This window comes from Budorcas taxicolor, chromosome 1, assembly GCF_023091745.1.
Source record: "Budorcas taxicolor isolate Tak-1 chromosome 1, Takin1.1, whole genome shotgun sequence".
Classification (NCBI taxonomy): domain Eukaryota; kingdom Metazoa; phylum Chordata; class Mammalia; order Artiodactyla; family Bovidae; genus Budorcas; species Budorcas taxicolor.
In genome coordinates this window covers 208,108,766-208,131,795 of record NC_068910.1, presented here as the reverse complement: position 1 = coordinate 208,131,795, position 23,030 = coordinate 208,108,766, and the positions used below count along the sequence as shown (strand labels likewise).

The 23,030-nt window shown below is 47.3% G+C and overlaps 1 protein-coding gene across 1 annotated transcript in view; it reads right to left on the bottom strand.

Moving 5' to 3' along the window:
• Window positions 1–1,316: 1,316 nt before the first annotated feature.
• TRAPPC10 (trafficking protein particle complex subunit 10) overlaps window positions 1,317–23,030 on the bottom strand; it is a 76,916-nt gene continuing 55,202 nt past the window's right edge. The window contains exons 15-23 of the mRNA XM_052639104.1: window positions 22,623–22,764; window positions 20,951–21,109; window positions 19,918–20,147; window positions 12,274–12,374; window positions 10,776–10,902; window positions 9,609–9,779; window positions 7,238–7,415; window positions 4,803–4,997; window positions 1,317–4,495 (exon numbers count right to left, since the gene is read on the bottom strand). Coding sequence (XP_052495064.1) covers window positions 4,257–4,495; window positions 4,803–4,997; window positions 7,238–7,415; window positions 9,609–9,779; window positions 10,776–10,902; window positions 12,274–12,374; window positions 19,918–20,147; window positions 20,951–21,109; window positions 22,623–22,764 — 1,542 coding nt within the window. The 3' untranslated portion in view covers window positions 1,317–4,256. The remainder of the gene's footprint in view (window positions 4,496–4,802; window positions 4,998–7,237; window positions 7,416–9,608; window positions 9,780–10,775; window positions 10,903–12,273; window positions 12,375–19,917; window positions 20,148–20,950; window positions 21,110–22,622; window positions 22,765–23,030) is intronic.

Genomic DNA, 23,030 nt, shown 5'->3' with positions numbered 1-23,030 from the left:
GCGCGGCCACGCGCCACAGCGCCCCCTGGAGGCCTGGAGGAGCGGCGCGGCCCGAGGTGGGGTCCCTGCCGGCCGACCGCGCCCCCAAGGGTGGTTTCCCGGCTGCCGGTCCAGCCCCGGAGGCGAAACCCAACCCAGCGGCCTCTCCCCAAAGCGCGGGTTCTTTGCAGCCAGTACAGTCCCAAGGCGCAGCCCCAGCCCCCTGCTCCGCACCCCGCAGGTCAGGCTCAGGTCCTCTTGGGCTTGGGGTGGCTTGCACGGCTGCTTTGACAAACCATTCCAGCACCATGGAGGGCGAGATCTGATCAGATCGTCCGATCCGACGCTTATTTGTTTAAAAGCTCTAGGTTAACGGGGGGGTGGGGGTGGGGGGGCAAAACACCAAGACTAAGTAAATGGAAAACCTTTTCCGAAGAAAAGAAATTGTATTAGTGAAGATACCAAATGTGACTGAGGCAGCTACCTTGTCAGACTGTTGTTCAGGGGCTAAGTGGTGTCCAACTGTCTGCAACCCACTGGACTGTAGCCTGCTAGGCTCCTCTGTCCTCCACTACCTCCCAGAAATTGCTCAAATTCATGTCCATTGAATCGGTGATGCTATCTAACCGTCTCTTCCTCCGCCACCCCTTCTCCTGCCCTCAACCTTTCCCAGCATCAGGGTCTTTTCCAAGGGTCAGCTCTTCACAAAAGGAGGCCAAAACACTGGAGCTTCAGCTTCAGCATCAGTCCTTCCAATGAATATTCAGGGTTGATTCCCTTTAGGATCAACTGCATCGATCTTGCAGTCAAAGATGTCAAACTGTAGGATGGCAAATATGTCTACAAAAAACCTCAAAAACTCTCTAGACTCAGATGTCTTACTTCTAGTGTGCTATTGGGCAGTAAGGGGCTTCCCTGGTGGCTCAGCAGTCAAGAATCTACCTGCCACTGCAGGAGAGAGAGGCTCCATCCCCGAGTCGGGAAGATCTCCTAGAGGAGGAAATGGCAACCTACTCTAGTATTCCTCCCTAAAAAATCCCATGGACAGAGGGGCCCGACAGGTTATATAGTCCACAGGGTCACAAGGGTCAGAAACGACCTAGCAGCTAAACAACAAATGGGCAGTAAGTTGTGAAAAACAATCCCTAATGCTACCCCCAAAAGAATTAATGTTTAGTAGTCAGGAACAAGGATTAGGGAAAGAAAACAAGAATATTCCTTTTTTTACACACTCAATTTTCACACGCCACAGGATAGAATGAAGTCCAAGACAGCAGGTTTCTTCTTAAAATGTGTATTTTCAGAATTATAATGCTTACATTTTAAACAGTCTTAATACAATGGCTTTAGTCTAACAATATATTACAGAATAATGTGAAAAATGACTTTCATAGTAAACTATGAAAATGGAGTTAATACCTGCAGTATCAAAGTCACCAACTTGTCACCTTTTCCAGCCGCAGGACGCCAGCAAACCATCTTGACCACACTCTCAGGTCTTACAGCCTGGTGCACAGGGTGAATATATTTAGAGAAAGGGGCATTTTCATGAAAAGTCAGATTTTAAAATCACATAGGATTTCTTTTAAAGATTACAGTTGACAATAAAACATTTAGATCAGGTTAGTTTGTTGTTTTATAAAAAGCAGTACAAGTTTTCATTTCATATACACACCTGGAGTGTTTAACTTCATTTTGTAACTCAGTTTTATTTTAAACACTACTGGAATTGACTAGAAGCCTGTGTGTCTTTTCTCCACCAACTCTGGGATACCCAGACCCCATCACCTAAGACCAGTATGGGAACCTGGCCCACGAGAGGCTGAGCTGATGATGGAGTTGCAGGTAGAAGTCATTTTCAGATTAAATACAAGAATTTCCACATTAAAACAAGAAGAGTTATAATTTTTCCAGTCATAGGAGACCCTATGAAATTCACCAAAATTATAACTTATTTCCTTTTCCACTTGTTAGTATTTACATCTTCCACAGATATCTGTAAAATGGCTGCATACTGTTTCTCCGGATGCACATTCGATACCTGGCTTTACAATTGTTTAACAGCTGCTATATTTTTACCTACAAAACCAGCTTGTCTCAAACACATAAGCCTTATGTTAAACACAACAAAAATTCAGTTACAGCCTTTTAGACTAAAAAAAAAAAAAGTTTGAGGTGACACTCTTCATTTATGTTAAAAAAAATAACAACAGAGGTACCCACATAACTTAGATTGACAAGATTTTCTTGGGTAATCAAGGAAAAAAATAAACCTGTGATTAAATTTCATGTCAGTCAGTTTTCAGACATAAGAAACCACCATGGACACTTTGTACTTCCACTTCATTTTTTCCCTTCTGAATATGTATGTAATTAAGAGAATTTCATAGTGGAATCAGAACCCAGTGCAAAAGTCAACTGGGTATCGGGAAGCACGGACCCATATCCCCCTCCGGAAGGTCACACATGGAGGGTGCTGCCCTGGACTCCTGAGGCTCACCATGCAGATGGGTGAGAGGCTTTTCCAACACAATCAAGTCTCAAAGATCTCTTCATTCACTGGGCTTGGCGGATCTGTAGGGCAATCACCAATTTTTACAATAAAGCAAACTCATGTTAGAAACTGTTAACTACCATTAGATTCTGAGCTTCTAATCTGCTTAGTTTATTAGCTTTAAACTGCACATAAAGAAGGTAAATTTCTAAAAAATTTAATTAAATGTACCGGTATTTATCTTCTTTGTACATTTCTCTAATTTCTATAAATGAAAACCAGGGGAGCAAGGATCACCACCTTTATTTGTTAAACAAGCTGGAAGACCATATACTGAAGAGACTGTGATGCTCTGCTTTCTGTTCATTTTGCCCTGTGCCTTCTTGCCCCCAGGCCACCAGGAGGTGACAGCCAGGGACAGTGGTAGCTGCAGAAGCCTCCTTTTTCTCTAAGGCTCATACATTTGAGGTTATTCGTGAGGTCCCACCCTCTGCTGGACCAACTACACTCACTTGCATTAATCTGGTCAGGTTCAATTCCAAGCATACTTTCCCAATGAATTAAGAGTTCTCTATTTCATATGTACAAAAATACATCGCTTTGGAGAGCTGGAAAAGGTTTAATACATATAACACTTATTTACAAGCTGTGACTTTCACACCAATAAAAACAAACACACATTTATTTTGTCCTTGATTTTTGGTGCAACTTATACATAAACATCAGTCAGTATGTACTTTTAAAAATAATAAATCAACCATATGTACAATTAAATGTACAACCTAAAGCAAATTAACCCATTTGTATGGTACGACTGCCATGTCGTAGGCAGGAGAGTAATAGTCCAAGACTCTTGCCCTCATACAACCAGACCAGAAATACGCTGAGAAGACCCCTCTAATCGTCATTTAAATGGAACCTCTTAATTTCTGAGACTTAAGGTGCAAAAGAAAAATACTGATTATACAGTAACAATTACATGTAAAGACTCGAAAGGTGAGAGAAAAACACAACATATTAACCCCACATATAAAATGATAATTAAAATAAATATATATTTAATTCCAAGTGCCTATGATACCTAATCCACATGGGGGGAGAGGGGAGGAAGGGCTCCAGAAACATTTATGCCTAAATCATCTCAGTGCCGAGTGGTTTCTCATGCCCTGGCCTAGTCTTTAAGTACCTTTAAAACGGCTACAGCTGTCGGATGCTCCAGGCCCTCCCAGTCTGAAGTCCCAAGGCACAGAAGGGGTTTTTATTCCCTCCTCACCCCCAACCCCCCTGCCCAGAGAGGGAGTTATTCTAGAAAAGCGCAACTAGATGACCTGGGGTAAAGGGCTGTGCTTTCCTCCTGAGGAGACACACAAGCCCGCCTGGCCCAGAAACCGGGCAGCCATGTGGCAGAAAGGCATACGCGTCACTAACAAGCCCACATGGCCTGTATGTCCACCTGAGAGACACCTGGGCTTCAGGTGAAGACTGGCAGATGACAGGCTGCTCAGGCGAGCGGGCTCCAGAAAGCTCTCCAGGGAGCAGGGAGGAGGAGGGAAGTGGCGGGGCTCTGGGCAAACCTGGAGGACATCACGGGGCAGGGGGAGGAAGTTAACAGCCTCTGACACCCCGGGTGATATGAACAACCAGCTGAGCACGGGGACTTCTCTGACGCTCCCACGGCCAGGCAGAGTCCACACAAGGCAGGTTAGAGTGAGAAGGCTACCATCGAGTCAGGATCCTTCCGGCGCACACATGCCCGGCCCGGGGACTGTGTGAGCCCTGTGCGTCATGTGACGCTGACTTCGAGGACGTGGTCGTCTTTGCTGGGAATGACCAGGACCTGCGTGCCCGCACTCGAGTTGAAGGCCTGGCCGGGGGGCAGTGCTCGGAGCCGGGGCATCGGCAGGCCTTTGTGCTCACTGCTGGCAGCTGAGTGCACACTGCCCCTGCTCTTGACGCTGCCGCTGTCCAGCTGGTCATCCACGTGCTTGTCCACCGATAGGCTGTCATTTTCTATCCAGCTATCTGCAAAACGAACAGGAAGTGAGACAGAGGCTGCCCTGCGGTGGCCTCTCCCCACCCCGGGAAGCTGCCCGCCTCCCGAGCCGCCCTTCAAGGCACAAGGATGTCAACAGCCACCACGCCTTTGGAGAGATGCCAGTACACAGGTCCCGGGTGGATCACCCCCGGGAGCAGGGGCCCAGGACGAGTGACCCTGACCAAGTGTTTGGTATTAGAGCACCCTGGTTCCGAGTGTGGGGCTGCTGAACAGCACAGAGCTGCCACACACCCTGCGCCGAGGGCGTGCTGCGTCCGTTACCAGGGTCCCTACCCGCGTCCAGCTGTGAGGACTGTGCAGAGTGGTGGGGGAGGTACTTGAATAGCCTGACGTCGGGGAGCGGCAGGTAGCCCGCAAAGAGCGGCATCACCTCCATGTGGACTCGGTGCGTGGCCTGGGCCGTCACGGGCATGGAGATGACTCCGGAGCTCTTCCCGCACACTGCCCAGTTGCTGCTGTTGTCCACAACTGAAACAAAGAGGCAAAGCACCACGTTTACCTGGAAAGGGCCTCCAGGGTTCACACAAAAGGGGCGGCAGCCAGTCCACGCTCCAGAGTGACGTCCAGAAGTGGGGGCCTGTCCCATGTCTTGGTGCCCTGGAGCTGCATCTCAAAGTAGAACACCTCTGACCGAGAGAGGAAGCTGCAGGCTGGCTACACGGGGGAAGATGGCTTCTTTCTCCTCACATTCGTCAGTGAGCAGAGTCAAAGCTGCCTTGAAAGCCCCTTGAAAATGCGGTGTAACCTGCCACCCAGCACCGCGAAGGCGGCACCAGGAGTGAGGACAGGGTTGGGCGCTAGTTCCTCCGTTACGCGTGGTACTGACCAGCGCATCTGATCCCACCTCTGCTGCTCACATCAGCCCCCAATGGTTTGGGAAGAAAAGGCACACGTGAAGCACAGAGCTCCTCTTCGGGAACCATGGGGAGGCCGTACACACGGCAGGTGCTGCTAGGGACGCTATGAGACCATGACTGTGATGTAACTCAGTGCGAGTCAAACACTGGACTGAGCAGTCACCCACGGGCAAGGAGGGCAGGATCCTCGTCAGCTCAACAAAGGCCGATGAGGAAGGAGGGGCAGCAGAGGGCAAGCTGCCCGCAGCTGAGGCCGTGCAGAGGCCAAAGCGGCACCGGGAGGGACATACTGGAGCAACGGTTCACAGAGCTGGCCCTCAGGGCGCCCCTGAGGGTGCCTGTCCGTTCCTCACCGTGGTGGCGCGCCCTCTGGCGGGAAGCCCGCAGGCCTGAGCGCTGGCCGGGCCACTGGCGCTCGGAGCAGAGGCGCCATGTCCCCCACCGCTACAGACTGCAGAGGAGAAACCGCTGCTGTCAGTCACAGATGCTCTGCACGCAACAGTCAAAATCCAGTCAATTCAACCCTTTCGGACACGTCCTTTTTTTAACTTTAATTCTGAGATGATGACACACTCACAAGAAGTTGCAAAATAGTAGTGAGAGGTCCACGCGCCCACCACCCGGCCTCCGGTGCCAGGGGACACAGGCCCAGGCCCAGCATAGGTCACTGGGCACTGGGCTGGCAGCCCATGGCGGCGAGCTCCTTAGTCTCAGGCATTCAGCAGATGCCTTCTTAAAAATCAATGGCATAAGCCTGGTGTGGAAGAGGCTGCCCGTGGTACAGTTTGAAAGTGACCAAAACTCAGCGTTCTGGGAAACGTGCATTTGCCACTGTGAGCTTGGTAGAGTCCCAACTCAGAGTGGTGTGATGAGCCCAGAACCAGTGTGAACGCGTGACTGTCAACAGCAAGAAGGGCTGACGTGCAGTGGACCCGCACGACTCAGCAACCATGTTTCACAGACGCCCGAGGTGTGAGGTGAGGAGCAGCGCCTGGCTGAGCCTTTCCACATGCAGGACGGGGGAGAGCACCAGCTGAGCTGCTCACGTGACCTCAGACTCCAGCCGGAGCTGGCCTGTGAGAGAATGCCAGAGGAGTGGCCCAGTCCTCTGAAGGCCGTAACAAGAGTGCTCCTTTACCAACTGCGAATCTACTCAGGATGGGCGGCTCCCAGGCCCTTCACCAGACTGAACGCAGCAGATGGGAACAGCGCAGGCACCTTCTGGGAGGCGGGCGCTGAAGAGATGTGAGGACAGCAAAACACCGTGCTTCTGTGTTCACCGCTCCGGAAACCAGTCCTTTCTCAAGAGCACTGTCATGTACTGGCTTTCCTAATACCTTAAAGAAAGTCAATGGAGACCTGCCTCCCTAGCCATTTTTAGAGCATAAAGGGCCTGACACCAAAACCTGAGAATCCTACAGAAGCAGCCCAGGCCCCAGAGGAGGAGGGCTGTCGAGGGGCGTCTGGGAGGCCGGGAGGAGGAGGGGCCAGGGTCTGGGTAGAGGGGTGGAAGGGGGGAAAGGAGGCTGGAGGGAGAGGGCGGGAGCGTGAGCACAGGACGCCTGGCCTGCTGAGCGAGGGGGGCCCCTGACTCACGGGCAGAGGACAGAGCAGCTCCGGGCATCACTGTGCCCCAGCCCCGAGCCCCACAGCCACTCCAACACCTCTCAGAGAAACCGCTCTGCAGTAACCAGGCTCAACACCCTCTGAGCCCAGGGCCACATCACACACTGGGACATTCAAACGTGCTCTTTCAATTCTAGAATGTTCTCTCTTCAGATGAGGAGTATTGCACGTTGTGAGCAACAGGGCCGAGCACAGCAGTCAGGGGCAAGCAGCCTCCAGACCCACCTTCATACATCAGCTTTGTTGAAAAATACTCGTCAGATTCCGTCAGGGCTTCATCCTTATCCACCTCCAGGAGGTCCGAGAGCCGCGTGATGGTCACGTCCAGGGAGCAGAGTGAGCCCGTCCTACAGTGCTCCGTGCCTGGAGGGGGCGATATCTCTGCTCTCACGTTGTACAAGGTCTGGGCCAGAAAGGAGAGAGGGCAAAGGAGACAGTCAACAATCTGAACAGACGGCTCTCTGAGGCCACTGTGGTGCTGCCTGCAGACTCGAAATTTCGAGAATGGACCAGAGGAGCAGCTGTGTGTTCACGCCCTCTGACCAACTGAGTCCCTGTGGAGATGCCCCCGGGAAGCCCCACCCCAAGAGCCTTAAACTCTTCTTAACATGAACATGGTCAAGCCTCTCAGGAGGAGGGAGGCTGGCCCAGTGACTCCGCACAGGCCTGTCACCAGGTCCCAGGCCAGCGTCACGCTTCACGAGCCTCCTCTCCCCACCAGCACACACTGACTTATCTGCCAGGGCTGCTGTAAAGCAGGCTCCGGACCTATCACGGCACCCTGGACACCTCAGACGAGTCACTAAAAGATACAACGCCATTACCTAACCAGCAAAATGAACAGAGTTCCTTGGAACTACCCCATATTAAGTCCATCCTGAATCTTCTCCACGATGTTCCCTTCTCTGTGACCTCCCTACCTGACAGTCACACCTGCTCACACTTGCCCACCACCCAGGACAAAGGCCCCAAACCCGCACAGGGGATGAGAGCCTGCCCCTCCACATGCTGGCAGCCCCCCTGCCACAGGAGAGGTGAAGGGCACACCAGTGGGGCGGAGGGAAGAGGCCCGGCCTGGGAAGCCCACGGCTGGAACCCAGCCGCAACAAAGGACGGAGTCCTGACACGCTCTCCAAGATGAACGAACACTGGAAACATCATGTCACGTCAAAGCCGTCAGTCTCGAGATAATCACACTGAATGCGACTGTCCTTGCACAGGCAAGGCTCAGGCACGCTGCTCTAGAACGGAGTAGCTCAGGGCTGAGAACAGGAGTCGGGAGTGTGAATGGGCACAGGCTTTCTTCTTGGAAGAATGAATACCATCGTGGTGCTGATGGCCCAGCTCTTTCAATACACTAACTTCAATGAAGCGAACGCCCCAAACGGTGAACTTCACGGTGAAAGTGAAAGTGCTAGTCGCTCAGTCGTGTCTGACTCTTCGTGATCCATCCGCAGTATGGCCCAGGCAAGAACACTAGAGTGGGTTGCCATTTCCCTCTCTAGGGGATCTTCCCGACCCAGGGATCAAACCCAGGTCTCCTGCATTGCAGGCAGACTGTTTACCATCTGCACCACCAGGGAACTTCATGGTATAGAAATGAGACTTAAAAAAAAAAAAAATTCTGTATTTCTGGTCCTCAGAATACCAGTTTTAAAGAGAGCAATCCACCAAGTATTTTTCTCTGGCTTTTTTACTAAGTTTGTACAGGTCTAAACGAAAATTTTTCCTATGCTCAATTTGAAAAGGAAGCAAAAAAGACAAAATAAGTACCAGTGGAATCTGCTAATGAGTTCGTTGTCACTGGCAGTAAGCAAACCACATTAAGTTTCTGCAGACTCTTCACCATGTGAATAATCTAATGTTCAACAGCTATCACCACATCAAAGGGGCATCTGCTTGACCAACAAAATGATGAACTACACTAGTGGCTGTGTTTAACTCTAAGGCCAATATGGAACGCTCAAGAAAACAGGTGGGTTTAAATAGTCTTTTGGTCAGAAGGAGGTATTAAAAAAATTGCTAATATCAAGAGCTATGCACACAAACACCTTCTCAAATAAAGTGTTGCTTGACAGTCTCCGTTGTTAAGAGAAGAAAACACCACAAAGCTGTGTGTCCACGTTCTGGTTTGCCTAACGCCAAACCCAAGCACCACACAGCGGCCCTGACTCACCCAGCTCCGGGCTGCTGTTAGCTCCACACCTAACATGCACGTTAAAGAAAATCTGCTTTCTTTTAAAAAACTGGAGATGTAGCAGCTAACGCTGAAGATGAAAGGAACAGGTGCAGGACGTGACTAAGTCAGTGTAAGGAAGACAACAGGGAGGAGAGCTGGAGTCCTTTCCCTGGAGATGGTCATGCTCAGCGGGGGTCACGCAGGAGGGCCCAAGGGGCAGACACGCCACTGATAGGACCAGGGCGCTAACCACAGCTGGTCGCTGCCCCCATGCCCCTAGCGCTGGCTCTTTTCCATGACAGGTTGCTCATTATATTGAAAGATTTTGTCTGTTTGATTTTTAGAAAGTAAAGAATATGACATCACCTTCCATGCTTCCACCCCAGAACCCCATCAAGAAAATAAGGCAATACATACAAAAAAATTTTCCACTTGAAATTCATAGGTGTAGGGCTTTAAGGAGATAGACAGCTGTTCTTCGGAAGCTGGGGAGAATCCGATGGAGAAGCGGCAGTGCAGAGATGGGGGAGGCTCCTGTGTCCACTTCAGCTCCCAGACAAAGAACACGGCCTGCCTGCTGTGGATGCACTGCAAGAGAGTCGGTTGTCACTGTACACGCCATGCACACGCAGGTACGCACACACACCAGATGCTCAGGGTAAGGGGTGTGTGCCCCCACCAGGCGAGTGGGAGGGAGCTGGGAGGCTGTCCCCAGGCCCGCTTCCTGACACCCCTGCGTGTGCTGCCATGGCCCTGCCTCCCAGCACCTCCCGAGGCCCTGCCCGCAAAGACTGTCTGGAACTGGTCAAAGGGCTTGATTTCTCATGATTCTGTAAGCTCGACAGCACAGGGGCAAAGAATATTTCTTAGTACACAGTATCCCATACGTTTCCAAAGTGGGAAATGTCATCAAACAATTACAGGGACACCTTTACACCATGACAGTCACTATGACCTACCACTAAGTGAAGTGGGGAAAAGAACTGGTGCCACCTCAGGGATCAAGTCCGCATCTGCAAGGGTGGACAGACTCAGGAAGCACTGAAGTGGGCCAAATGGGGGGAAAGTCCTTTGAAAATGCTAGACATCAGATACCCTTAAGAAAACCTTTGATCTTCTAAACACTCAGCACTGACTGTCTAAAAACATACGCAACAAATAAACAGAAAGGCGGGGCCAGGATTCAGCCAGGCAGCACAAACACGAACATGACTCCTTTACGAAGCTACCCTGACAACCAAGAGCCCGCCACTGGGCAAGGCAGCGTGTGACTGTGGGCAGGACGCAGCAGCCACTGTTGCTGGGGTGATGGCATCTACGCACCACCATGAGACTCGAGGAAGAGCTTAGAATAAACCTGTGCGTGGAGTCTGACAAGCGGAAGATTTAATTTTTCTAAAAACACAATCTGTTTCCTGCTCTGCGCTGTGCCCCTTGGCCCACAGAGAACCCTGAGCGGGCATGTCAGGGCGCTCCTCCCTGGGCACGCGCGCCCCACTACTGCCTGCGTGGTTGCTCTCTGTACACAGTCAGCTCCGTTACGCCAGCACAGTCTTCTCACTCTGCATTCTGCTGAGAGGTTACCTGTTCAGATTCCGTGTTCAGTGGTATTAGTCGCAGGTCAGTACTATCATGGGTGTCTACAAGACGACTATCTGACAGTTGAAAGTCAAGTTCTGACAAATTCTGGACACACACTTGAACATATTTCCTAAAAGAGAAAAAAAGATCCTGATGTTTGAGAGCTTTATTAAATGCACTTTGGCTGTGCTAAGAAGACACTGGGGCACTTTCCTGGTGGTCCAGTGGTTAAGATTCTACCTTCTAATGCGGGGGTGGGGTGGGGGGGTGGCTACGATCCCACATGCCTTATGCCATAAAACCAAAACATAAAAGAGAAGCAAAACTGTAACAAACTCAACTAGGTAAGTAGAATTCACTTGAATTTCTGTTATACGTAAGATAAATTTTGAAAAATCAGTCTCAAATGCAGCAACTCAGATTCTCTGTAGAGTCACAGGTGTTTTTAACCATTAGTATCTACAGAATTGCTGAATCATTAACATCTGTAGAACTGTTGGTGTTTTTTTGTTTTTTTCTAATTACTTTTGGGCCGCACTGGGTCTTCACTGCTTTATTGAGGCTTTCTCGAGTTGTGGAGAGCAGGGGCTACTCTCTCTAGCTGCGGTGCGTGGGCTTCTCATTGTGGCGGCTTCTCTTGTTGCAGAGCATGGGCTTTAGGGCAAGTGCGCTCAGCAGTTGTGGTTCCCAGGCTCCAGAGCATGGGCTCAGCGGTGGTGGCACATGCTTAGTTGCTTCGAGGCATGTGGGATCTTCCCAGACCAGCGATGAAACCTGTGTCCCCTACACTGGCACCACCTGGGAAGTCTACTGCTGGTGTTTTCAAGCACCAGATACTGCGTCTCCCAATGCCCAGACAGATGAAGTGTGGGACGACACCCGCAGACTTCCTTGTTCAGACACTGAATCTGAACTCGGTCAAGCCTCCAAAGCAGCGGCTCTCAACTGGAGGCAATGTCTAGAGACATCTGTGGTTCTCACACTGGGGGTAGGGAGGTTGAGGAGTGCCCCTGGCAAAAAGTGGAGGAGCTAGGGGTGCTGCCATTCACCCACCACGTGGGGTTACCTAAGGGAGTGTCAGAAGAGCTGAAGTTGAAAACCCCACCTTTGAGGTAAGACACAGCAGCTGACAGGGAACTAGTTACACAAACCCATGATGATGTGATCAGTGGAATCCAGGATGGCAGGTGACCCTGGTCTGTCAATGGGCCAGTGGCTTGAAAATAGGGAAGGAGGGATAAAAAGGGATCTCAGAACAGAGGAGATGTGTCTGAATCCCACATCCTACAAACCAGCTGTGCAAACTCACTCCTGAGAGAGCTGGGGAAATCTGAGTAGAGCCTGTGCACTCAGGATCCAGGGAATGACTCTGAATTAGACAGGTGGACCGCAGCATTATGGCTGTGATAAAACATGCTCAGTGTCACCAAAGTCAAGCTCTGAGCAATAGGGCCTGCGTATGGGGGAGAGTGGGAAAGAAGCAGGGCCTGTGGTCCTTTACCGTGTCCCGGACGACAGCAGGGAGTGCGTGGTCCTGAAGGGCACGCTGAATGTGAGCGCGATGACGGTGGAGTAGATGGACCATGGGCAATCGATGGACACCTGAGGAGAAACAGAGAACAGGTTTTCAGACCACTTGTCACAGGGACAGCCACTGCCAACCCTAGCCAGCCAGATCTGTGGTGGCTGCCAATTTCCTAGACAGTTAGTGTGTTTACCATTCCTTATTCAGAAAGAAAAACCCCACTGAACATAGCACAAAGGAAGGGGACAAAAGTGAGTCACCGGCACAGTTTGAATGGCTCCCAAACAGACACCGCAGCTGAAAGTGCAGACACCACCCCCCCAAACACACACACTATTCTCACATACACGTGGCCACAACACTAAATGCGTTCTTTAACATGCAGGAGGATATGACAAAGTGCTTTTAGTCACATATGTGCAGATGACGCTAATCAATCATTAACTATTATAAAATTAAATAAATTGTCCAAACTCTTAATCCACATGACACCGACCACATAAACCAACCAATCTGAGGGCATCGTGGAGACCAAGCTACTAACATCCTTAAGGGCAGAAACCAGGTCTCAAACTTCTGTTTATTTCCCTCACGGAACAAATGCATATACTGAGTAAAGAGCGTGCACATACTGATGGAAGTCTCGTCTCTGCTTCCCGAACTCTGTATCAGGTAAGGAGGGAAGAAATTCCAAGGACTGAAAACTAAAACATTGCCCTTCAGGTGCTGCCCTGTCTGACATTTGATGCCACAATCCTTTTGAAATGACTGCATTTATTAGCCTTTTATCTTACTGCTTTTGTGCATATACTTCTTTTTGCACAAGTAACAAAAAACAAAAAACAAAAAAAATTCACCCCTTTTTCTCAATCCCTTCTCCGTATCTCATGCAGCCACCAACCTATTCTCTGTTTATGAGCTTTTCTTTATTTTTATTTTCCAGATTCCACATATAAGTTAGATCACGTGGTATATGCCTTTCTCTGACTTCTTTCACTCGGCATAATGCCCTAGATCCATCCTCCACCCATGCTATCACAAATGGTGAGATTTCCTTCTTCTTTATGGCTGAATAATATTCCTGTGCGTGTGTGTTCATCTTTAATTCATTCACTGGTGGGCGCTTTAGCTTGCTTCCGTGTCTTGGCCACTATTAGCAATGCTGCAGTGAACATGGGCTGCAGATAGCTCTTTGAGTTAGTGTTTCTGTAGTCTTCAGAAAAATACCAAGGAGTAGAAATGTGAGGTTGTATGGCAGATCGATTTTTAATTTTTTGAGGAAATTCCATAGTGTTCTCTACAGTGGCTGCACCACTTTACATCCCCCACCAATAATACGGAGGGGTACCTTTCTGCCAACACTTGCTATCTGTTGTCTTTCTGAGAAGAGCCATTCTGACAGGTGTAAGACGTGATCTCATTGTGGCTTTGATTAAACTTCCCTGATGATCAGTGATGTTGAGCATTTCTTTAATGAATTTGTTGGCCTTTTGTATGTCTTCTTTGGGAAAATGTCTGTTCAGATCTTGTGCCCATTTTTATATTGGATTGTCTTTTTTTGCTATTAAGTTGTATGAGTTCTTTATATACAGACACTTATCACATATATGATCTGGGAATACTGTCCACCACTCAGCAGGCTGCCTTTTCATCTCGTTGACAGTTTCTTTGCTGGGTAGAGGAGTCTTGGTTTGATAGAGCCCCATTTGTTTAATTCTGCTTTTACCGTTTTTGGTGTCAGATTGAAAAAAGCATCACCAAGGCCTATGTCAAGAACTTACTACCTGTGCTTTCCTCCAGGAGTTTTACTGTTTCAGGCCTTACTTTCAAGTCCTTAATTCATTTTGAGTTCATTTTTGTGCACAGTGTAAACTCCAGTTTCATTCCTTTGCATGTGGCTCTCCAGTTTTACCAACATCTTTTACTGAATGTCCTTTCTCCAATATATATTCTTGTATCCTTTATTATAAATTAATTGACCATATATGCAAAGATTTATTTAAAGGCTGTCTATTCTGTTCCACTGATCTATGTGTCTATTTTCATGCCAGTATCATAAACACTATAGCTTGAATTACTATAGCTTGGTAATGTAATTTGAAATCAGAGAGCATGTTATTCCCAGCTTTGTACCTCTTTCTCAAGACTGCTTTTGCTATTTGGGGACTTTTGTGGTTCTGCACAAACTTTACGATTATTTCTTCTATTTCCGTGAAAAATGCCATTGGAATTTTGAAAAAGGCTGCACTGAATCTGTACATTGCCTTGGGGAGTATGGACACTTGAACAGTAGTAATTTTTCCAACACATAAGCATGCAATATCTTTCCATTTATTTGTGTCTTCTCCCATTTCTTTCATTAATGTCTTCTCAGTTTCAACATACAAGTCTCTTACCTTCTTCATTAAATTTATTCCTAGGTGTTTTATTTTTTGATGCAATTGAAAACAGGATTTTCTTAATGTCTCTGACAGCTCATTATTAGTGTAAAGAAATGCAACAGATTTCTACATATTGATTTTGTATCCCTGCAACTTCATGAAATTTGTTTACTAGTTCAAATAGTTTTTTGTTGGAATCTTTAGATTTTTCTATATATAAAAAGGTGCTTCCTGGTAGCTCAGCTGGTAAAGAATCCACCCGCAATGCTGGAGACCTGGGTTTGATCCCTGGGTTGGGAAGATTCCCTGGAGGAGGGCATGGCAACCCACTTCAGTATTCCTGCTTGGAGAATCCCCATGGACAGAGAAGCCTGGCGGGCTAGAGTCTATGGGGTCACAAAGCGTTGGACAAGACTGAGACTAAGCAAACAATAGTTTTTGCTTGGAATCTTCAGATTTTTCAATATATATAATATCATGTCATCTTCAAATAGTTTTATTTCTTCCTTTCCAACAGGGATGACTTTTATTTTTCTTGCCTAGTTGTTCTAAGATTTCCAATACAATGTTAAGCAAAAGCGGTGAGTGTCCTTGTTTTTTTCCTGATCTCAGAAGAAGAGCTTTCAGCTTTTCACCATTGAGTACGATGTTGGCTGTGGGCCCATCATATACGGCCTTTATTATGCTGAGGTACATTCCCTCTATTCTGACTTGGTTGACAATTTTATCATAAATGGATGTTGAATTTTGATAGGCCTTTTCTGTATCTATAAACAAGATCATATGATCCCATTTGATCATGGTGCATCATACATGTTGAATTTGGTTTGCTAGTATTTGGTGCAGGATTTTTGTACCTATGTTCATCAGAGATATTGGTCTGTAATTTTCTTTTCTTGCAGTATCCTTATCTGGTTTTGGTATCTGGGTAATGCTGGCCTGATAAAATGAGTTTGGAAGAGTTCCCTCCTCTTCTATTTCTGGGAAGAGGTTGAGAGGACTGGTACTTGAATGTTTAGTAGAACCACCAGTGACGCCATCTGGTCTTGGACTTTTGTTGGGGGTTTTCTGATTTCTGATCCAATTTCCTTATTAGTAATCAGTCCATTCAGTTTTTCTATTTCATCATGATTCAGTCTTGGTAGGTTGTATGATCCAACAGATGTTGGCAATTTGATCTCTGGTTCCTCTGCCTTGTCTAAATCCAGTTTGAACATCTAGAAGTTCTTAGTTCACGTACTGTTGAAGCCTGGCTTGGAGAATTTTGAGCATTACTTTGCTAGTGTGTGAGATGAGTGCAACTCTGCAGTATACTGTTTGAACATTCTTTGGCACTGTCTTCCTTTGGAATTGGAAAGAAAACTGACCTTTTCCAGCCCTGTGGCCACTGCTGAGTTTTCCAAATTTGCGAGCATATTGAGTGCAGCACTTTTACACCATCATCTTTCAGGATTTGAAATAGCTCAACTGGAATTTCATCACCTCCACTAGCTTTGTTCATAGTGATGCTTCCTAAGATCCACTTGACTTTGTGCTCCAGGATGTCTGGCTTTAGGTGAGTGATCACATCATCTGAGTGGTTATCTGGGTCATGAAGACCTTTTTTGTACAGTCCTTCTGTGTATTCTTGCCACCTCTTAATATCTTACGCTTCTGTCCTTTATTGTGCCCATCTTGGCATGAAACGTTCCCTTAGTATCTCTAATTTTCTTGAAGAGATCTCTCTAGTCTTTCTATTTCTTTGCACTGATCATGAAGAAGGCTTTCTTATCTCACCCTGCTATTCTTTGGAACTCTGCATTCATAGTCGCCTCTTAAGACACTGTATTTCTGTGAGGTCAGCTGTAACATCTCTCTCCTTTCTGATTTTGAGTTCTCTCTTTTGTTCCTGGTGAGTCTGGCTAAAGGTTGGTCACTTTTATCTTGTCAAAGAACCAGCTCTTAGTTTCACTGATCTTTTCTACTGTCTTTTCAGTTTCTATTTCATCTGTTTCTCCTGTGAGCATCTATAATTTCCTTCCTTCTGTTAAATCTGGGCTTTGCTCTTCTTTTCCTAGTTCCCTAAGGTCTAAAGTTGTTTGAGACTTTATTTCTTGAGGAAAGCATGTATTGCTACGACTTTCCCTCTCAGAACTGCTTACAGTGCATCCCAGAAATTCCGCTATGTTACATTTCCATGTGCATTTGTCTCAAAAGTAAGTTTTTATTTCTCTTTTGGTTTCTTCTTTGACCCACTGTTCAACAGCAGGTTGTTTAATCTCTAGATATGTGTGCATTTTGCAGTTGTCTTCACGTAATTAATTTCGTTTTATACCACTGTGGCTAGAAAAGATACTTGATATGATTTCCATCCAATTAAGTTTACTAAGACTTGTGTTGCAGCCCAATATACTCTATCTTGGAAAATATTTCATGTGTAATTCAGAAGAATGTGTATTTTGTTGTTTCTTGATGGTACATTCTGTAAATGTCATGTTAAATCCATCTAGTCTAACACGCTTAAGGCCAATGTGACCTTATTCATTTTCTGTCTGAGGGATCTGCCCATTTATATAAGTGGAGTATCAAAGCCCCCTACTATTACTATATTGCTATTTCTGTGTTTAAATATGATAATATTTGCTTTGTATTTTAGGTGCTCCTATGTTTGGTGCATAAATACTTACATATGATATCTTCTTAATGGACTGACCCCTTTATCATTACCTAACACCCTGCCTTGTCTTTTATTAATAGTCTTAAAGTCTACTTTGTCTGATATAAGTGTAGCTACTCCTTTTCATTTGCATGAAATAGCTTTTTCCATCCCTTTACTCTCAGTTTGTGTGTGCTTACATCTAAAGTGAGTCTCTTGTAGGCAAGTTAAAGATGGGTCTATTTATTTTTATTTATTTATTGTTCATTTGGCTGTGTGAGGTCTTTGTTGCGGTTACGTAGGATTTTTATTTGCAGCTCAGGAACTCTTAGTTGTGGCGCGTGGGATCCAGTTCCCTGACCAGGGATCAAACCCGGGCCATTATCATAATCAGCACTGGGAGCGCAGAGTCCTTGCCACTGAACCACCAGGGAAGTCCCAGATCTTGGCTTTTTAATTCATACAGCTACTTTGTCTTCTAAGTGGAGAACTTAGTCCACTTATATTTAAAGTAATTAGTGATAGGTATATGCTTACTGTCATTCTGTTAATTCTTTTCTGGCTGTTTTAAAGTTCGTCTTTGTTCCCATCTTCTTCTCTTGCTTGCTTCCTTTGTGGTTTGATGTCTTTCTTTAGTGGTATGTTTATATTCCTTTATCTCTTGTACACTTACTATAGGTTTTTGCTCTGTGATTATCATGATGCTTATTTATAACAAATTATATTTATAATAGTCTATTTTAAGTTGATTAACAACTTAAGTTTGATCTCATTCTAAAACTCAACATTTTAACTCCCTCCTCCAATGTTTGCTTTTGAGATAATCATATTTTACATCTTTTTACCTTGTGTATCCATTCCTCTTAACTAATAATTGTAATCATAGCTATTTTCACTTTTTAAAAAACCCTTCATACTAGCTTTATAAGTGAGTAACCCATCTCCAGTACTTTGGCCACCTCATGCGAAGAGTTGACTCACTGGAAAAGACTCTGATGCTGGGAGGGATTGGGGACAGGAGGAGAAGGGGACGACCCATGATGAGATGGCTGGATGGCATCATGGACTCGATGGATGTTGAGTCCAAGTGAACTCCGGGAGATGGTGATGGACAGGGAGGCCTGGCGTGCTGTGATTCATGGGGTCGCAAAGAGTCGGACACGACTGAGCGACTGAACTGAACTGAACTGAACTGAACTGAATCCATTATCTTTATCAAATCCATTACCTTTTCATTGTGTTTCTGTTACTATAATTAGCAGTATCTTTTCATCTTAAAAAAATCTCTTTAACATTTTTTAGATGGCCAGTTTAATGGTGATAAACTCCTTTAATTTTTACTTTCTATCTTTCCTTCAATTCTGAATAACAACTCTGCCACATATTCTTGGTTGGAAGTTTTTTTCTCCCCAGCATTTTAATATATTGTGCCCTCCCTTCTGGCATCTAGCCTGCTGCTGAACCCCTCTAGTGTATTTTTCAGTTGATCTATTGTACCCTTCAGCTCTGAGGCTTTTATTTGGTACTTTCTTATGTCTCTCTCTTTCTATTAAAGTTCTTGCTGTTTTCGTCCATTTTTCTCCCAGTCCGATGAGCATCTTTCAGACCCCACTTTGAACTGTTTATCAGATGAATCACTGGCCTCTGTCTCACTAAGGCCTCTGCGGAGGCGGTACCTTGCTCTGTCATTCTGGAACACGCTCCTCCGCTCCTCTGTTTTGCCTGGCTCTGCGTCCGTGTCTACACAGTGGATGAAGCAACCACCTCTCCCAGTCCTGACGGAGGCCTCACGCAGGAGACAAACGGTCTGCTTCGCCCCAGCTCTTGGTTGTCTCTGTGCTTGCCCAAGCTGCCTATTATATTTTCAATGGCTCCAGAAGCTGAGGATGCGCCAAGACCTGTCACTGTCCCAAATGGGAGGATCTCAGCAACTACATTCAGGCTGTTTGGAAGCTAGACCCTCAGGCAGCAGCTTTTAAAAGTATGCCAGAAAGAGTCCCGTGGGAACACAAGTACACACTTCAACCCTTGGGTTGTTCAAAAGCCCTCAGAATGGATATCTGTGTTACGAGACATGGACAAAATCAGAGTAAGCATGATGCTAGTGCAGGTTCTGTGAGCTGATGGGACTGTGGACTTAGGACTAAAGTTATGAATCTCTCAAATAACAATCAATAAATAACCATCTCAAAGCATAAAATGATAGCACGTCTTCCTTGCTAAGTACGATGTGATGTTTCGGGGAACAAAAAGTGAAGCACACCAAGACACAGGAACTCCATCTAGCCTAATCACCAGGACAAATGGACCACAGAGGCAAACTATTGCCCTCTAAACAAAACCTGTTTCTCTTACAATAAACTGTCCTTCCTCAAGGTGGGACAGAAAAGTTAACAGCCTGTCTGTCTGTCTTTGAAAGATGTACCCCTTATCTAAGGAAGGCTGATTCACAGATATAAATGCTAAACCCAACCAGAACCTGTGGTGTTAGGAACTTGGAAATCTGCCCCCTCAACAGAAATCATTTTGAATGTGCTGTCTTCAAATCTAGGAGGACAGGCAGAAGCTGCCCCCACAGGCTGCACAGCTCCAGTCCCTCCTTACTTTGTGGTCCGTGGTAGCCATGCAGTGGCCAGTCTTCTGCTTGTCCTTATGCTTCCCGTGGGGCTCTGTCACCCCCAGCAAGGTGCTCTCCCCTTCTGCTGCTGGAGCCGAAGGTAAAGAGAGAACTTCCAGCTCAAATTCGATCAGGTGGTATGTGGGTGCAGCTGGCAGACTGATGCTTGTGACCTTGTCAGATGACTGAACCCGGAGCAGTGTGTCAGAAACCTTTTCTAGGAAAGAGAAAAAGTCACCTTTAACACAGTGCCTCCGTTTCCTTGCTCCTTTCTCCTCTTGTAGATGACAGTCCCATAGTGAAGTTCCAGTCCAGCTCCTGCTGCATGTGCACATGTGCAAGGGTGTAACCAGGAAGGATTTCAGAGGAAGAGAGACAGGAAAATCAGGGACAGAATCCCGAGACAAAGCAGCATTGCATGAAAGCTGTCTGGTAGAGCTGGGCTCAGAGAACGGTCACTGTGCTCAGTCTGAAGACAGAAAAGAGACCCTCCCTCACAGCCCACCTGAGAGGGCCTGTGTCCCAGCATGATGTGGCCCCACCCCATCCCACCACCAGACCAGCCCCCACTCAGGAAGAGTGCTGAATCCTTCCGGCTCCAACCTCAAGGCTGGGGACTGCAGGAGATGGGATTTTTTTAGGGCTTCCAACCAGTGCCTTCAAAGGTTGATTTGCTTTTGCTTTTGCAGAGGAAAGTTGAAGGGGGTGGAAGGAGGCTAGAGGCCACAAAAGCATCGCCAGGGAGCACGAGCCAGGCGGTAATGCTGCATCACAGACTTGTAGCAAGGCCCACACCGCCTGGCTGCAGGGCACGGCACAGTTCTCTGTCTACCCCCTCAAATGTCACGCCACGTCTAGGGGCAGGGTTACTGTCCACCCACAGGCGGAACACTGCCAGGAGAGAGCTGCAAGGAGACAGGTCCTTGGATGCCGCCCGAGGATGCGCGGATGACAGAGCCTTAGAGCCTGATGGTGCGCACCAAGGCCAAAGGCCTGCCTTCGCCCGTGAGTGCCCTTTACCTCTTGCGTTAGAGTAGATCACGGCTCTGTTCTCCTCAGGACACAGGATAAGCATTGCGTCTATGTTGCTGAGCTGGAGGCTGTCCCCATTTTTTACTGTATAATGGCCAGTAGTGACAGTGAACTTGACCTTCTGAGGAATACCAGCCAAAAGGCTATCTAAAGGGAAAAAGACAGCAATCAACATTGCTATCAACCAAGAGGACCAATGGAAGGCCTACTGTAAGTTAGAAGAGTGTGTTTTCTCTTCTAGAAAAGATCTGTTCACTCTAAATACTCCGTCCATTCACTCAGTGTCCACCCGTCCCACCCTCACTTCTCATCTCAATTACACAGACTGCAGAGCTGAGGGACCCTCGCTTGGAATAAGAGAATCTGTGCGCCTGGGGGAACCTCATCACCACCTCGGTTCAGAAAGCTAGGGGTCATGGTGGCAACCATGTCTATGAGGGTCTCAAAATGTACCTGCTTGTCAGTTACTAAGAAAGAATCAGAAAATAACGGCACTAAAGAAAAAAACTAATGAAATCGCATGTGCTGCGGCTATTCAGATTTTCCTCTGGCTTTTTCAGGTCAGGCCTCTTCCAGATCTTTGGTTCAGAAGCAGCTGGGCAGAAGACACAGCTACCTTTTCTCCTGGATGGAAATGGAGGGGAGGGAATGGGCTGAGGTTTCTGAGAATCAGCTCCAGGGAAGGCCGAAGGAAGAAGCGAGACAAGACACAAGAAGGAGGAACAGCTGACAAGAACCGGGGGTGGGGGTGGGGGGCGGCGTGGGGGTGGGGAGAGGCGGTGAGGGAGTCGGGCCGGAGGAGGGTGGAGGCGCAAACCAGCACCTCCCAGCCACACGGCCCAGCCTCTCACAAAAGGTTCCCTGATGGAAGAATCATTTGTGAGACTCTGTGCTCCACACCTGAGGGCCTTTCCAGGAAGTCAAGGGAGTAGTTTCAAAGCATAAAAATGGGGAGTTTGGAGAGATTAAACAGCAAAAAAGGTTTCCTTGATTTTTTTCCACAAATGGAAGAAATGAGCAAATAATTACACTGCTCCCAGCCATTAACTGAGACACTTAATCGTTAAGTGTTTTACTAAAGTGCTATGTCGTCTTCAATAATTCGTTTATACCAAGTCCTCCTAATTTGAGAACTTAACAAAAAGGACAGCAGCACTGAATTCTCAAATGCCATGCCAGGGGTCAAGGTTAATCAACACTTTCAGTGGAAGACTTTTGATCACAGTATAGATCATAACTAAATCTAGCATTTAGCCTTTGGAATTCTAAGCAGGAGACTGTAATATTTACTGATTAAATTCTCTGCAGCAGACATCAGCTGATTTAGCCAACTTTTCTCTTATTTTTCGTATTTTCAGATACAGAATGTTTAGTAAACATGAAAGTAGCAATTACAGAGAAGCAAATATTCAGATGAACAAAAGAGCCACAGTACCCAGGCAAAATCTCCACGATGCTCCCAACAGTGTCACCTAGAGAGGACATGGTCGCAGAGGGCTGGAATGTGATGCAGGAGAAAGCCTCCTCCTGTGTGCCTCCCTCCAGTAAAGGAGCAAAGCACAGCCCAAGCACCTGCACAGCGCCTTGCCCACCGCAGGCCCCGCCCACCCCGGGCCCTCAGACATCTGCACAGCGCCCCGCCCACCCCAGGCCCCCTCACCAGCCAGCGGTTCCACAAGCAGCTGCGGCTCCTGTGAATACACGTCGTACTGCACCAGCGGGTAGATGTGAGGAAGTACAAACCACACTGGGCCCAGCGAGGCGCACAACTGCCGCAGCGTGTACGTTCCCGGCTCCCTGGCCTACGGGTGAGACAAGCGTTGGCACAGTCGTCCCCACTTGTGACGATGAGCTTCTCAAGGGCAAACTGAGCCATAACCTCCGAAGGGACCGCTATTCTCACCCTCTTCATCCTGCCACCCTGTGCTAACACGTCTACATTCGGGCTCTTCAAAAGATCCCTCAGAATCTCCTAGTTGAGGTCTGGCTGAGTAACTGATGGTTAAGTTTGACTTGATGCTTCTAACAGTGCTTTCTCAATTTAACAAGCTTTATCTGTGGCATTCTC